The 16,760-nt window shown below is 47.2% G+C and overlaps 1 protein-coding gene across 7 annotated transcripts in view; it reads left to right on the top strand.

The window, feature by feature from the left end:
- Nucleotides 1-1,511: 1,511 nt before the first annotated feature.
- The window catches only part of MFHAS1 (multifunctional ROCO family signaling regulator 1), a 136,114-nt gene continuing 120,865 nt past the window's right edge, over nucleotides 1,512-16,760 (top strand). For all 7 annotated transcript variants that reach the window (XM_073340180.1, XM_073340179.1, XM_073340183.1 and 4 more), the window contains exon 1: nucleotides 1,512-4,868. In XM_073340180.1, the coding sequence (XP_073196281.1) occupies nucleotides 1,634-4,868 (3,235 nt within the window). In that variant the 5' untranslated portion in view covers nucleotides 1,512-1,633. The remainder of the gene's footprint in view (nucleotides 4,869-16,760) is intronic.

Below are 16,760 nucleotides of genomic sequence, written 5' to 3'. Positions count from 1 at the left end.
TTCCAAGCTGAAAAGTCCCAGTCTTATTAATCTCTGCTCATACAGAAGCCATTCTATAACCCTAACCATTTTTGTTGCCTTTTTCTGAACCTTTTCCAACTCCAGTATATCTTTTTTGAGATGGGGCAACCACATCTGCACAAGTATTCAAGATGTGGAGGTACCGTGGATTTATATAGAGGCAATAGGATATTTTCTGTCTTATTGTCTATCCCTTTCTTAATGATTCCCAGGGACATTCTGTTTGCTTTTTTGACTGCTGCTGCACATTGAGTGGATATTTTCAGAGAACTATCCACCATGACTCCCAGATCTCTTTCTTGAGTGGTAACAGCTAATTTAGACCCCATCATTATATATATGTGGCAAAAGTCACTCCCCCACCCCCAACAGTTGGGGTGCAGAGAAAGTGACAGCCTGATTCTACAACCCCTGTGTGACAAAGTGGGATTTTCCCCCTTGTTATGTTGCATGTGAATCTTACTGTCCTGTATGAACACTGTGTGTACGCCAGTTTCCCTGTGTGCTGCACCAATGCCTAGGGGGTGGGAATTGGGTGTGTGACTATTGCTGGGGCCCTCAGGGTAGGTGAGACTGCTCCAGCTGCCTGCACGTAAGCTATGGCCGGGGCCCTTCCTAACCTGAGAACCAGGAGGGGGATGCGACCAGGTGACACCTTGCCTGGGAAGTAGGACGAAGACCGGAGGAGGAGCAATGGGCATGTCAGAGCCCAGGCAGCAGGGTCCAGGGCAGTCTACCATGCGGGGCTGAAGGAGAGGGGAGTCCAGGATGTCTGGGGTTCTCCTAAGATGGACTTGGCTGAAAATCACTGATTTCTGTGCTATGGTGTGCTCCCGTGGACTAATAAACCTTCGCTTTTACTCGCATGGCTGACTGCGGAATTGGGGCGCAGGCCGCACCGGCTTCCTCAGGAGCCCGGCCCAGCCCAGGCGGGCGCGCTGCGGGAAGCGCACGGTGACCCCGGGATGCTGAAGGCTCTGAGCTCAGACCCAGACACTGCGCTCAGAGCAGGGAGGCTCGCTCCACCAGAGCCCTGACCGGCCTCATTCAGCGCCGCTCCCGAGCATCGCCGGGGGGCTCCCTGACACTGCCTAAGTCCAGGGGACCAAGGCTGCGCCGCGAACCCAACAGCCTGGCGCGCCCCGGCCGAAGCGCTCGCTGAGCAGACCGCAGGCGGCGGCGCCGCTTTGCAGGCAGGCTCCTCAGCCCGGGAAGCGGGCGGTGCGCTGGATCCCGAGCAGCTGGGGCGTGGGGCGACCGGCCGGGGCGACGGGGCGGTCGGGGTGCGGGAGGCTGAGCCCGGGCTGCGCTGAAGGAGGCGGGAGGGGCGCAGTCCCCGGCGCCGGGGGACCGGGGCGGCGATTGGGGCCCGGCCTGTGTCCCGCCTCCGGCAGGGGGCGGGCCGGCCTGGGCCCCTCCCCCGGCGGGGCGGCGCAGCGCGGCGCGGCGCGCCCCTCTCCCGGAGCCGGCCGGGCGCGGAGCATGGGGCTGGCGGCTGCCGAGGCGCCGGCGGGCTGGGGAGGGCCCGGCCCGGCGGCGAGAGGGGGCTGCGCCGAGCGCTCCGCGGCCAGGCCCGGCCGGTAGGGCAGCCGCACTCCCGCCCCGGCGGGCCATGGCCGAGCCCGAGCCCCCCGCGGCGGCCCGGCGGTGGCGAGACGCCGCCCTGCGCGCACGGAAGCTGCGGAGCAACCTGCGGCAGCTGAGCCTGGGCCCCCGCGAGGAGCCGGAGCCCGCCGGGCCGCCCGCGCCGCGCCGCCCGCCGCTGCCCGCCGGGCCGGGCGAGCCGGCGGCGCTGAGCCTGAGCGGGCGCGGCCTGGAGGAGCTGCCCGAGGGGCTGGGCGCCGCGCTGGGCGGCCTGCGCGTCCTCAGCCTGCGCAGGAACCGCCTGTCCCGGCTCCCCGCCGCGCTGCGCCACCTGGGCCGCCTGGCCGAGCTCGACCTCAGCCACAACCGGCTGGGCGGCCTGGGGGACGGCGAGGCGCTGGCGCCGCTGCGGGAGCTGCGCAAGCTGAGCCTGAGCCACAACCAGCTGGGCGCGGACGGCGCGGCGCTGCCCGGGCGGCTGGGCGCGCTGCGGCGGCTGGAGGAGCTGGACCTGAGCTTCAACCGCCTGCGCCGCCTGCCCGAGGCGCTGGGCCGCCTGCCGCGGCTGCGCTCGCTGGACGTGGACCACAACCAGCTGCCCGCCTTCCCGGCGCCGCTGCTGGAGCTGGGCGCGCTGGAGGAGCTGGACTGCTCCGGCAACCGGCAGCTGCGCGTGCTGCCCGAGGGCATCGCCGCCTTGCGCTGCCTCAAGATCCTGTGGCTGAGCGGCACGGGGCTGGGCGCGCTGCCCGAGGGGCTGTGCCAGCTGGGCGCCCTGGAGAGCCTCATGCTGGATGGGAACCAGCTGCGGGTCCTGCCCCCGGGCTTCGGCCGCCTGCAGCGCCTCAAGATGCTGAACCTCTCCTCCAACCTGCTGGGTGAGTTCCCCGAGGCCGTGCTCGCCCTGCCCAGCCTGGAGGAGCTCTACCTGAGCCGCAACCAGCTGCCCTTGCTGCCTGCCCGCCTCTGCCAGCTGCACCAGCTCCGCACCCTCTGGTTGGACAACAACCGGATCCGCTACCTGCCCGACTCCATTGTGCAGCTCCACAGCCTGGAGGAACTCGTGCTGCAGGGCAACCAGATCGCCATCCTGCCCGAGGGCTTTGGGCAGCTCTCCCGGGTCACCCTCTGGAAGATCAAGGACAACCCGCTCATTCAGCCCCCTTACGAGGTTTGCATGAAGGGCATCCCCTACATTGCTGCTTACCAGCAGGAGTTGGCCCACTCCCAGCCTGCTCTCAAGCCCCGGCTCAAGCTGGTCCTCATGGGCCTGAAGGATGCTGGCAAGACCTTGCTGAGAAGGTGCCTGATGGAGGAGGAGAGGCAGAGAGACTCTCCCCTGGCTGCAGCTGGCAAAGATGGTGGGAGAACCCAGCAGCAACAAGACATCGCTCTGGGCCTGACTCCTGAAGGTGGTGGGAAAATACAGCTAGGACACAGCCCCATCACTGAGCCCCGAGATGCTTCGACTTCAAAAGGCTCCTCGGTAGGACATACCTCCATTGAGCAGCAGGACCCATTGCTGTCCTCGTCCCTTAAAGTTGCTGGGAAAATCAGGTTAGAGCACCAGGACGTCTGCCTGTCTCCATCCCCAAAAGTTAATGGGGAAGCCCAGACAGGACACTTCCCCATGCTGCTGGAGCGAGATGCCCCCCTAACGCCATTGGTAGCAGGCCTGACCGGCACCAGACAGGGTATCGAGGTGACGGACTGGACAGCAGATGCAGAGCGGGGTCTGACTTTCATTGTGTATGAGCTGGCGGGTGACCCTAGCTACGACGTGATCCAATCCTTCTTCCTTTCGCCGGGAGCCTTGTATGTGCTGGTGGTGAACCTGAGTGCCTACACCCCACATTGCTTCTACTCTGCAGTGGGCTACTTCCTGCACTGGCTAGGCGCCAAAGTGCCCCATGCAGTAGTGTGCATGGTGGGCACGCATGCTGACCTGTGCGCTGAGCGGGAGCTGGAGGAGAAGTGCCTGGACATCCACCACCAGATTGCCCTTCAGGAGAAGCGGGATGCCGAGGGACTCCAGAGCTTGGCCCAGCAGGTGGACAATGCCCTGGGACAGGACTTCGACCTGCGTTGCTCCAGCCCCCACACTGCCTTCTATGGGGTTTCAGACAAGAACCTGCGGCGCAAGAAGGCCCAGTTCCAGTATCTGCTCAACCACCGGCTGCAGATCCTCTCGCCGGTGCTGCCCATTAGCTGCCAGGACCACTGCCAGGTGCGCCGCCTGCGGGACAAGCTTCTCTCCGTAGCTGAGCACCGGGACATCTTCCCAAACCTGCACCGGGTGCTACCCAAGTCCTGGCAGGTGCTGGAAGAGCTGCACTTCCAGCCGCAGGCTCAGCAACTGTGGCTCAGCTGGTGGGATTCGGCACGGCTGGGCTTGCAGGCGGGCCTGACCGAGGACCGACTCCAGAGCGCCCTGTCCTATCTGCATGAAAGTGGCAAGCTCCTGTACTTCGAGGAACATCTGACTCTGCGGGAGTACGTATTCCACAATCTGCCTGGGCTCATTGACATCCTCAACGTCTTCTGCCAGCGGGACACCACGGTGCTGCTCCAGAAACTGCTCAGTGACACCCATATAGATGAACTGAGAACCACCCAGCTCCACCACTACGTGGAAGGGTTCCTGCTGCATGGGCTTCTTCCTGCCCATGTTATCCGCCTGCTTCTCAAACCCCATATCCAGAGCCGGGAGGACCTGCAGCTTATCCTGGAGCTGCTGGAGAAAATGGGGCTCTGCTACTGCATCAATAAGCCCAAATGCAAACCCCTGAATGGGGCCACTGCCTGGTACAAGTTCCCCTGCTATGTGAAGAACGAGGTGCCCCATGCAGAGGCATGGATTAATGGTACCAACCTGAGCGGACAGTCTCTTGTCATTGAACAGTTGCAGATTGAATACACCTTCCCCTTCATTTTCCCATCTGGGTTATTTGCACGCTACAGTGTCCAGATTAACAGCCATGTGGTTCAGCGGTCCGATGGCAAATACCAGATTTATGCCTACAGGGGGAAGGTACCTGTGGTGGTGAGTTACAGGCCTGCTAGGACCACTCAGCAGCCAGACACTCTGTCTATTGCTAGTCACGCATCTCTACCAAATATATGGACAGCCTGGCAAGCTATTACCCCCTTAGTGGAAGAACTGAATGTACTGCTTCAAGAATGGCCAGGTCTGTACTACACCGTGCACGTCCTCTGTTCCAAGTGCCTTAAAAGAGGATCACCAAACCCATACGCTTTTCCAGGTAAGGTGTGATTCAGCTTGGCTTTAGCAGCCTTTACATAATTTCAGTATCGCTCATTCTTTCAGAGCACTGGTTTTCAAAGCTGTTTGGTTTTTGGGTAACTTTTTGGGGGTAATTCTCTTCCCAGCCTAATTCCATCCCTTCCCCACAACTACAGTACGTGGTTACATGAGGGAACATTAGTATGGTCTGAACGAAACAGGATCAAAATAAACTTAATTTGAGATGTGCGGCTGCTGCATGGTCGTATTTCCCTTTGTCCCCCCTTTTCTAGCTGTATGGTCTATTTTTGTCCCTCAGGGTAGGGTCTTCAGGGAGTAAGACTTAACCCCCAAGTTGCCTGTGCTCCCTACTCTGCATTTTTATGTTCACATTTTATTGCTTCCCCTTCACTTTGGGGCTTTCTGTAACTCAGTTGTGTTTGAATTTACATACTCAAAAAAACAAAAAAGGAAGCTATGAATGCAAAGAAGGTTTTTATTGAATTGATTTTTTTGTTTAAAAAAAGCCTTCAGAAAACCTCAAATTCCTGTCTAGATCTAGGAGGAATAGTCGCTTCCTGAATACTGAAGGGTGCTTCATCATCTTTGTTAAGTAGCTCTGCAGACCACCTAGAAGTGAGTCTCAGACCTTGGTTTGAGAGTCATTGTTTGGGAGAATAACTCCAAAACATTTTTTAAAACAAATTTTCATTGATGCTTTAAAATATATGTGAAACTTTAAAACAGGGGTGGGCAAACTTTTTGGACTGAGGGCCACATCGGGCTTGCGCAACTGTATGGAGGGCCGGGCAGGGAAGGCTGTGCCTCCCCAAACAGCCTGGCTCCCGCCCCCTATCCACCCCCGACCCATCCGACCCCCTGCCCCTAACTGCCCCCCAGGACCTCGCCCCCTATCCAACCCCCCCCCCCTCGCTTCCTGTCCCCTGACTGCCACGACCCAATCCACACCCCTGCCCCAACTACTCCCTGGGACCCTATCCAACTCCCCCTGTCCCATGACTGCCCCCCATCCCGAACCTCCGCCCCATCCAGCTGCTCCCTGTCCCATGACTGCCCCTCGGGACCCCCCTGCCCCTTATCCAACCCCCTTCCTCCCCACCCCCTTACCATGCTGGAGCCTGCCAGGCTGCCCGACAGGAGCGGTGGGTCAGAACGCTGCCCGCGCAGCGGCGTGACTGCGGGAGAGGGGGACAGCGGGGGAGGGGCCGGGGGACAGCCTCCCTTGCTGGGAGCTCAGGGGCCGGGCAGGACAGTCCCATGGGTCGTAGTTTGCCCACCTCTGCTTTAAAACCAATGTTTGAAAGAGGTGATAGTATCACAATAGTACATATTTAGGAAACAGAAATTTTCAGATGGCGTCTGGTTTAGATTCTGTTTCATTTAGTACGTATGCAGATGCTGCTATCTCACTTCATAGAACTGTTGCCACCTTTACTACTGCAGCCTCAAAGAGAACCAGAAAAGGATGCATTAGCAATCGTGCATATGCTGGCATAAAATCAAAGTAAACTCTCGACCTTAAGCAATGCTCTGAGATTTCTTGCTGTCTTCCCCCCTCCCCCAATAATGAAAGTACTTTGCAATATATTTTATTTATAAAGATTTTTAATTGGAAAGGAGGTGGAATAGTACTTAAACTGAGGATAGTGGGGCTGCTGCTTCAGCTCATGTGGTATAATGTGGACAATTTAAACATTTCTTAAGCAGAGAGCTGCTCGTTGTGTCCCAGCCTATGTCCTGGCTCAGTCACTTACGTCTCTGACTCAGTGTATTAGGTTATGTAAGGTTTCAGAGTAACAGCCGTGTTAGTCTGTATTCGCAAAAAGAAAAGGAGGACTTGTGGCACCTTAGAGACTAATCAATTTATTTGAGCATAAGCTTTCGTGAGCTACAGCTCACTTCATCGATGAAGTGAGCTGTAGCTCATGAAAGCTTATGCTCAAATAAATTGGTTAGTCTCTAAGGTGCCACAAGTCCTCCTTTTCTTTTTAAGTTATGTAAGTGACTGAAGGGAGAGCGTGAGCTTCCATTTCTGTGAGCCATTGATAGCTATTTAAATATGAGGTGCATACCTGGACTTGTGTGGACACACAGTACAGTTTTCCTTGACTGCTGACCAATCTGGTGTTTACACTAAATTGAATTAATTAAAAGCAAAGCAAAAAAATTAACTGCAAAAAACATAAGTAAAATGCACAAATAACAGCCGTAAGCACTGCCTGTGCCTGCATCTCGGTCTGGTGGGTGTTCGCTAACCCTCCCCCATGATCCATCCTGGTCCCTGCTTGGGCCAGCAGCGATAATTCCTGGGCTGTAACTGTGGTGTTGATAAATGGAGAACTCCGCTTCCAGCACTTATCAGGTGAACTAGATGCATCTAAACATCAAGTACAAAGGAAAACCCCTCTCTCTCTCTCTCTCTCTCTCTCTCTCTCTCTCTCTCAATATTGGCAACAGGTGTTGAGTACTCTCCACCAACCGGAGTGGGAGGCATAACAAAACCCCCACTCAGACCTAAAAAATCCCTTTTCCTCTTTGTGTTTAGTCTCCTGAAATTGTTGCACTCTGATTTTTCCCCTGACTTTTTTCTTTTGTAGCTGTGTGAAAGAGTACATTAATTGAAATCTCAGTTGCGTACACATACAGATTCCAAGAAACTCGCATCAGTAATACTGATAAATTGTGTGTGTTACTCTTTTGTGTGAATCCTTTGACTAGTTAAAAGGTGCTTGGAATGGCTCCTGTATGTTCATAGAATCTGTTGCAACTCTAAGAAGATTAGATATTGTAATTGAAATACTTTCTTCTACTTGGAAAATTTTAACAGGATCAGTCTTTAGTTTGAAATAGATTAAAAATATTTGAAATTTGTATCCTATGAACCGGAAAGACTGAGAGATATGGCAGCTTTTTGTTCAGTTAAGAATTATTACAAGGCAAAAGAGTATTCTACACTCTGTAGGTTAAAATGTAATTTTGGACACCCAAGAAAACACTATGTCCAGATTTTCAGAATTGCCCAAAGCCAGGATCCAGGGTGGTTTGATTTTCAAAAAGCTATGTACCTGGCAGGGCCCATTGACTCAAAGCTTCTACTTTTTTTAAAGAAGTTGGTCTCTGCGTTTTACTACAGAGGTTGTAATGTGTGTGTTCTTTTTCTTCTGATTGTGTGAAATGATATGCTGTTGACAAAATTCAAGTATTGTTTTCTTAAAAGTTGACTTATCAAAGTCAGCTGCATTGCTGTAGTGTGTCTGGTGAAGACCCTCTGTGCAGTGGGAGAGAGCTCTCCCCTCGGCATAAACTCCACCTCCATGAGAGGCAGTAGCTATGTTGGTCGGAGAAGCTCTCCTGCTGACATAGCGCTGTCCGCATCGGTGCTTAGGCTGGTGTAATTTATGTCTCTCAGGGGTATGGATTATACCAAAGTAAGCTGTAGTGGAGACCAAGCCTTAATTTGTGTCATTTGGGGGGGTTACTTTGCTAACCTTTGTCAGACATCAAAGAATTAAAATGATCTGTTTGCTTTTGGAGAGTATTTGTGAGAATGTCTGATTTAACATCTTATTTCTGATTTGGTTTTGTTCCATTGTTCTCAAAGTGGGGAAGTCTTGTGCTGGTCTTGGTTGAATCTCAGCCAGCTAGCATTCATCCAAGTTGCAGTTTATGTAGGATACTTCTACATACTTTGGGGTGAGTTTTGAAACCCTTAATGAGGGTTTAAGTGGCATGGAGGAGCCTATGGGGACTCTCTAAGTTTCACTGCTGGAAAGCAGTCTGTGTTTTTGCATATTAAGCTGACGTTTCAAGTCCACATTAATACAGCCCACGACTGTCTCAGATTGGCAGTTGTATCAGTTGCAGAGAACTGGTCAAACATGGTAGTGGTGGGACAGAAGTGGCCAAATTTTCATGGAGGGGGAAAAAACCTAGCTAGGATACAGAAAGCAAAGAACAGGATGAAATGTTCAACTTTCATCATGGCCAAAGGTAAGCAGAAGCTTCTTCGGGATACTGTGTGCAGTATTGGTCACCTCATCTTGAAAAGGCTATTATAGAACTGGAAGAGCTCAGAGAAGAGGGGTGAGAATGAATAAGGGCCTGGAAAAACTTTCCCATGAAGAGAGATTGAAAAGACTGGGATTGTTCTTAGACAGTAAATGAATGAGAAGGGGACAGGATAAATGTACCTACAATAATGAAATGTCTTCTAGAAAAGATAGATCAGGAACTTTTGGTCTTCCTGTCTCCGATCACAAGAACAAGGGGACGTGCCATGAAATTAAAATTAAAAGGGGATGTGCCATGAAATTTGGGAAATTCAAAACTGACAAAAAGGAAATACTTTTTCACGCAAGATGTGAGCTCACTGCCACCTGAAGTCATCTGGAATTGCCAGGCTGGATCAGACCCATGTTTTCCAAGATGCTCAGTGGCTAGGAGCTTCTGCTGTTCTCAGGTGGGTGAAGGGGAGAAAACTCTGTCATTCTCAGTGGGAGCTGCTGGAAGCTGAGCTCTTCTGAAGATTTAGCACCAGGTGACTCACATTGAAGTTCACTCTGAAAATTGGAGTTGGTTCTGAATGAAAGCCCAATATCGGGAGTCAACATGCTCTCCTTTATTTATTATTAAATTCTAGGCTGCTGTTTTTCATAGACCCAATTGCTGTGCAGCAACATCTCCTGAAATAGAGCTTGAGTCTAGCATGTGGCAGCATTTACATAGCCTGCTGTGGGCTTTTTTCTTGCCTTATTTTAAAGATAGCTGCTGTAGCTGTTTTGTCCTAGACTTGCATTCTTCTAAAGGATGTTATTTGTCTTAATGGAGCAAGAGGTCAATCTCATCTAAATCTGTGGGGCAAGGCTTACTTTTATATAACTACTGGGTGTTTAAGGGTTAGACTGTGGAAAGTCACGGATCAAGCTGAATCAGTTCTGTTGAGTTGGGTTAAGAGGATAGAAGATTAGCTGTAAAATGTAAGTAAACTGTAAAACTCTAGCGCTGTTTGTTAAATGTGTTCAGGTTTTCCCTACTATTGAATGTTGGGTTTGGATAATGTAGTTTGCTATAAATAATGGGATACAAACTACTCTGTTTTCCCCAAAGACTTCAATCAGATCTACAGGAAAAAAGCCAAAATGCCCACCACAAACTGTACATACATACTATGAATTTCACGTTTCGTTGAGGATGCCCAGCACCTGGGATGGATGATGTATTTTTGTTCTATGTTTAATAAATCTAAATGAAATATTACAAAGAGGAGAAAATTGGGAAAGCCCACATATTCTATGGGAGAGATTGTCAGAAATGCAGAGATCAGTTAGGTCCCCAGCTTTTGCAGGGTGGATTGATTTTAATCATGTTTTGCACTTGTACATTTTAGTTTTTTTTCTAAAGAAAGGTTGATTCTCCTTGGTTACCATTAAAACATGTTATTTGCAACTAAATATAAACTTTACACTACAGGGTGGTTCTTTTTGCTGATCAGGAGGATATGTTAGATCTACATTTATTTTAAGCAATTAAATAGCTTAACTTACTATGATTCATCTTAATGTTTATATTTTTATGTTAGAAAATGGTGAACAATGCATTTCTTATTTACTAGATTAATTTTTTTATTTATAATTTGTGAAGCCCTATTTGGATGGAAAATAAAATTCCACTAAAAATACACAACTAGCATTTTATTTTTTTGTTAAAATTACTCCAAAGTGTGCTTGCTCTCACGCACGTGCTCTCTCTCTCTAGGAAAAAAAACTTGATCAAAACATATTTTGCATTTAAAACTAGTTGATTTATTAAGCAAGGAAAATATCTGTAGCTAATGAATTGAACTAATTGTTTCTGATCCCCATGTCCTTCAAGATTTTAGAGCTAGTAGAATTTATCCCTTCTATAGTTTATTCAGATTTCCTGCTTTTTCAACTCCAGATTGGTTTCTTAACTTTGAATGAACTAGCTGAATAAACTGAAATGAAGCAAATACTCTCTCTGCAGCTGCAGAAGAGGCTACTGCTGTCAAAAGCTGGTGTAGCCCTTCAGCAAGCTCTGGTTCCAGGTGCTTAGCCCGAGACTTCCACCAGTTCAGTGGTCTGACTTTCTTTAAAACGGGACAGCAAACATTAATATTATTTTTGTATTTATTTTAAATTATTTTAATAGGTTACAATAAATGTAGGCATTAGTATAGATTGTCATAATTTCAAATCTGAAATAAATTTATTTCAAAAATGTAAACCTGTGTTTAAATTAAAAAATTGGATTTTTGATTTAAATCAGATTTTGTTCAGTTAAAAAAATATCAGTATTTGTTCATGCTGCCAGCTGGCACTAAAAGTCACTGGGAGAAAGAACTACTGGTTGCTACCTCTTTTCAGGATTGAGGCCCAGATTATCCATGTTAAAGGTGTCTCTGTTGAGCTTACACCACAGGGAATGGAAAATGCAGATGAACTTGCTGCACGTGTTGGCAGAAATGTACAAGTTATTTGTAAAAATACTGATACTTTTTAGAAAGCGACCCCTGGGTTAAAGTTACTGTGCCAAGCACTTCATGGATTCCTTGATACAGTGGAACTTCAGGGTTACGAACACTTCGGAATGGTGGTTGTTTGTAGCTCTGAAATGTTCGTAACTGAATAAAACATTATGGCTGTTCTTTCAAATGTTTACAACTGATCGTTGACTTAATACAAGCTTTGAAACTTTCCTATGCAGAAGAAAAATGCTTTTTTTAACCATCTTAATTTAAATGAATAAGCATAGAAACAGTTTCCTTACCTTTTCAATTTTTTTTAAACTTTCCCTTTATTTTTTTAGTAGTTTATATTTAACACACTACAGTACTGTGTGCTTTTTTTTCTTTGACTCTGCTGCTGCTGACTGTATACTTCCAGTTCCAAATGAGGTGCGTGGTTGACTGCTCAGTTCGTAACTCTGGTCTTCGTAGCAACCTGCAGCCTGTCAGGGCAATCCGCTGGCGGGCTGCGGGACAGCTTGTTTACATTGACCGTCCGCAGGTATGGCTGTCTGCGGTTCACCGTTCCTGGCCAATGGGAGCTGCGGGAAGTGGCGCAGGCCACAGGGACGTGCTGGCTGCCACTTCCCGCAGCTTCCATTGGCCAGGAATGGCGAACCGCGGACACTGGGAGCTGCAGGGAGCTGTGCCTGCGGACAGTCAATGTATACAAATGGTCTCACGGCCCGCCAGTGGATTATCCTGATGGGCTGCAGGTTGCCCCACCATTGTTCTACTGTATTGTTTTTTTCTTCTCTGAGTGCCTGCTCGTGTCCATCCAATGCTAGGTGTGTTCGCACTCATGTGCACGGTGGCCAGAGGTTTTTCCCTTTAGCAGTATTGGTAGGGCCAGCTCTGGAGCCCTCTGGAGTCCCGCGTTCATGCACTGGTATATGGGGCACTGCTGACCCCCGCTCCCTCTCAGTTCCCTCTTACCACCAGTGATGGTGGCCTTAGCGTTGTTTCTGGACTCTGAGTTGTTTCCTGTAAATAGTTGAATAGTTAGTTATCTGTTGTTTGACCTGCCCTCCATCCCTGCTGTTGGAGCAAGAAGAAACCGAGAGGGTGTGGGGCTGATGCCACCCCATATACTGACACATGAGTGTGGGACTCCAGAGGGTGCCAGAGCCAACCCTACGGATATTGCTAAGGGAAAAACCTCCTGCTGCTATGCACGTGGGTGCGCGCACTCCTAGCATGGAATGGACATGAGCAACACATCTCGAAGAACACCAGTTACCGAAAGGTAGGTAACGGTCTTTGATAAAATGTTACTAAAGCAGTAGGACACTTGCCAACATATTAAAAGTTCCCAGTGCAACAATTATTACACATTTAAGCTGTCTGGAGTTTGATAAGCTTAATGCTGATTATTGATTGGGTAAAAATCCTGTAACAACTGTGTAGAAAAGCAGTAGTTCAATAAAACTTTTCTTTATGTAAAGGAAAGAAGATTGGTAGTCTGGAAATGTGGCCTATCCTTTTTCATGTTGGCGCAGAGTCTGTGCCTTTTTAATGCAAATAACGCTTGATTTTTTTAAATTAATTTCTAAAAATAAATGCTGTAAAACCCTTATTTCCCTCTCCTCCCTCCCACCCCTTTTCTTAAAATGTTTGGATGGCCCCAATTCACAAATAACACTTCAGTAAATAGTCCACATTTCTGCGTGTGATGAAAGCAAATTGTCAAGGAAGGAACTATACAGTATTATAAATTACAGTTAGGAAAAAAAGTTTTTAAACAATAAGGAAAACTTACAATTATTATACTTTGTTAAGGAATCATGGATAAACAATATAAAATGGGTTTATTAATTCAGCAAAGTTTCCCTTAATCTTGTCAGCTGGTGGTCTTTGGGCCAGTGTGGCAGGATATGACATTCCTTGTAGACAGTCATCTCTTGCTGTAGGCCCTTATGATGATTCCCCAGCTCTGTGACGATAGTGTAATACTGTGTTCAGTTGAATGGATCTTTCAGTTTGGCTAGTGAAGCAAAACAGAATTCTGTGCCTTTATTGCATTACTTTTTAGACTTGCGGAAATTTTGTTTGTGCAGGAAGTGACCTGTAAAAGGGATGCACTGCTTTGAATTGGTCTTTGTTTTCTGTTACATAAATGTTAATTAATAACCACCTTTGAGTTTATTTTGTTGGTGTAAAGCTCGTGTAGATTTTTGCTTTATGGATTAGATTGACTGCATTCATATTAAGACTTGTTTCTGTTGTGTTTCATCATCTCTGCTAATGAGTCTTGTGAACTGTCTGGAGACACTGTTCTGTAGTAAGAAGAACAGGAGTACTTGTTTCAGAGTAGCAGCCATGTTAGTCTGTATCCAAAAAAGAAAAGGAGGACTTGTGGCACCTTAGAGACTAACCAATTTATTTGAGCATAAGCTTTTGTGAGCTACAGCCCACTTCATCGGATGCATAGAATGGAACATAAAGTAAGACACACACAGACACACACACACGTTGGAAGTTACCATACAAATTGTCAGGTTTCAGAGTAGCAGTCCTATTAGTCTGTATCTGCAAAAAGAAAAGGAGGACTTGTGGTACCTTAGACTAACAAATTTATTTGAGCATAAGCTTTTGCTCGTGAAAGCTTATGCTCAAATAAATTGGTTAGTCTCTAAGGTGCCACAAGTCCTCCTTTTCTTTTTGTGCATACTAATTTTGAGAGGCTAATTAGTTAAGATGAGCTATTATCAGCAGGAGAAAAAAACTTTTGTAGTGATAATCAAGATGGCCCATTTAGACAGTTGACAAGAAGGTGTGAGGATACTTAACATGGGGAAATAGATTCAATATGTGTAATGACCCAGCCACTCCCAGTCTCTATTCAAACCCAAGTTAATGGTATCTAGTTTGCATGTCTGTAGTGATCTCCTCCATCTCTTACCAGGTGTATCAGAATCTTGTATTGCCTGCTTGGTTTAAAAACGTGATGATTGGTAGTTCTAGTGGTGGTAATTTACATGGTTAGGGTACAATTCAGTAGGCTTAGTGTGATTAGAACCTCATGTCTTCAACATGCGTGCCATTGGCAACAGTATGAGTGGAACTGCATTTAAGACTGGGTGTTTTTTCTAAAAGGATCTGCTCTAGGAATTATTTTGGGAAAGGTGTGTGCCTCTGTTTATACAGGAATCTATGAATAATCTGCTCGTGCAGAGCAAGAGTAATTTGTAACGTAAGCTACAGCGAAAAGGTTCAAATTTCTTTAAACATCACTGGTTTTGTGAAAAATCCTTTGAAGAGATGTTTGTTTTTAGCATTAAAGATAATAACCCTGTGTGTATCTCTTCCAGCGGAAAATACTATTAATACTGTCAGAATCATTGTGGAGTGTTACTCTGAATAGTGGGAGCAAAAGGCAAGGGAGAAGTGGGAGGGAAATAGAGGTCTAGAGAGAGTGAAGAGAGTGGTGAGGTGACATGAGGAACAGACAGTTGGTCAAATGACCTTGTGTGGCAGCGACTCATTGGTATTGGAAATCCAATTCTCACTGCATAACCAAGCAAGAGCTGCTTTCCACCTAAGCCAAGACACATTGGGAACTGATCTGAGCTATATCACTTCAGACACAGCTGTTCTCTTCCACTTTCTGCTGTTTGTCAGATCTGAGCTTAGAAAGATGTTGAAATGCCACTTAAGGAGCAGTGTGGCTTTGTGGATTTGAGTTGGGCATTGGATGCTCTCAAGTGCTAATCTGCCAGAGTTATGTAGCCTGCATCTGTGTCTGATTCCCCATCTGTAAAGTGGGATGATCATTCTTACCTATCTCACTGGAGGATAGTCTAATGCATGTTTGTATGGTGCTTTGCAAATGTAAACAGCTGTGCAACAGTATGGACAATACAGGTCTAACATTCGGGCAGTGTCTTGTGCTCTGCAGTCTCCTTGATGCTGGAGTATTAAGCAGCTATCCGCTTACAGTAGCTTGGCCTGTGCTCTAGTCAGGACTCTGGTTAATGACAGCACAGACTAATTGGCTGTCACTTACTTCCTTCTGGCTCATTACTGGGAAAAATTAAGCGAGAGAGTAGTCAACCAAACAAGTTCTTGGTCCTGTTTTTTTATTTGATTTTTTCTGTTATGATTGGAGTCTGAATGCAGAAAAATAACTACATTTGTCTAATTAAAATAGTTTTTGGATTAAATATAAGAAAATTACATATCTCCCATCCCCACTTCCCACCGAGAGAATTAAGAGAACTAACTGAAGTCAAATAGCTATTTGAATGGGTCTGTTGGCCCAGGTGAGCTTACAGGACACCGATTAAGGGCTATGCTATTTTCAGTCTGTTTTTGTCATCTGATTACAGAAAGGAGAGCGAAATCCTACAAAAAACATGGAGGATAAAAATCAATGATTTTTTTAAATAAAAAAATTGGATTTTTTAAAATAAAATGCTTTTTGAGGGGAAAAACCTATCTAAAGATAGGTTTTTAATTAAGATACATTATAGCTCAAAGATACCTCATCATGGAATAGAGATTATAAATTCTAATTCAAAAGTATAAGACAATATATTAATGTAATGTTTAAGAAAAGTTTTGTAAATGAGTTCCAATAGTTCATGGATTAGGGACCCAATTTTATGGGGTTCCAGGGGCTTCTGTATAGATTATTTAGGTTAATCTTTCTATCTACCCAATGGGACTCAGTGCTCAGACTAGAAGGTACCATCAGAGATGCTTAGTGTTGCAGTTCTCAAACTGTGGATTTATCTCTCCAGAGATGATATGCTTGTTAACAGCAAAAATGTTTTAAAATAAATAATATATAGAGGTGAGAAATAACAGACCTCAACCCTGTTGTCCCTCTGCAAATTTGTGTACAATCCCTTACCTCTCTCTAAAAGTGCAAAGTTTCAGAAAGTTCAATGAATAGAAGATTGTTGGGGGTGGAATAGATCTGGACAAGGAGGAGAAGTCTGGAGATAAATGTGAGAGGGGAGGGACAGGCAGTAGAAACAAAAGTGAAGTGTTTGAGCAGCATATTCCAGAAGCCTTGAGGTCTTTCTGAGTATAGCCTTCATTGATTTGAGATCTACCATACCATTCTCTCACTAGAAGGGAACCTATCATGGCAGCAGGCCGTAAAAGAAACCGAGTTTGGGAATAAGAACCATTCAAGAAATATGTTTGCTGATGATGTTTTAAAGAAAGTCATACCAGTGAGCTGGTGGAAGTCACTTAAGCACTTGGATTCAGAGACTGTTGAAGTGATGATCTCATTTTTAACAGCAGTTGCTTCTTCTGCCGGTGTAGAAAGAATATTTGCTTCCTTTGGACTAATTCATTCCAATTGAGAAATCGTTTGGGACCTGAAAAAGCAGGAAAGCTTGTTTTTCTTTTCCA

This window comes from Lepidochelys kempii, chromosome 4, assembly GCF_965140265.1.
Source record: "Lepidochelys kempii isolate rLepKem1 chromosome 4, rLepKem1.hap2, whole genome shotgun sequence".
Taxonomy (NCBI): Eukaryota; Metazoa; Chordata; order Testudines; family Cheloniidae; genus Lepidochelys; species Lepidochelys kempii.
This window is presented reverse-complemented; position numbering and strand designations above follow the sequence as displayed.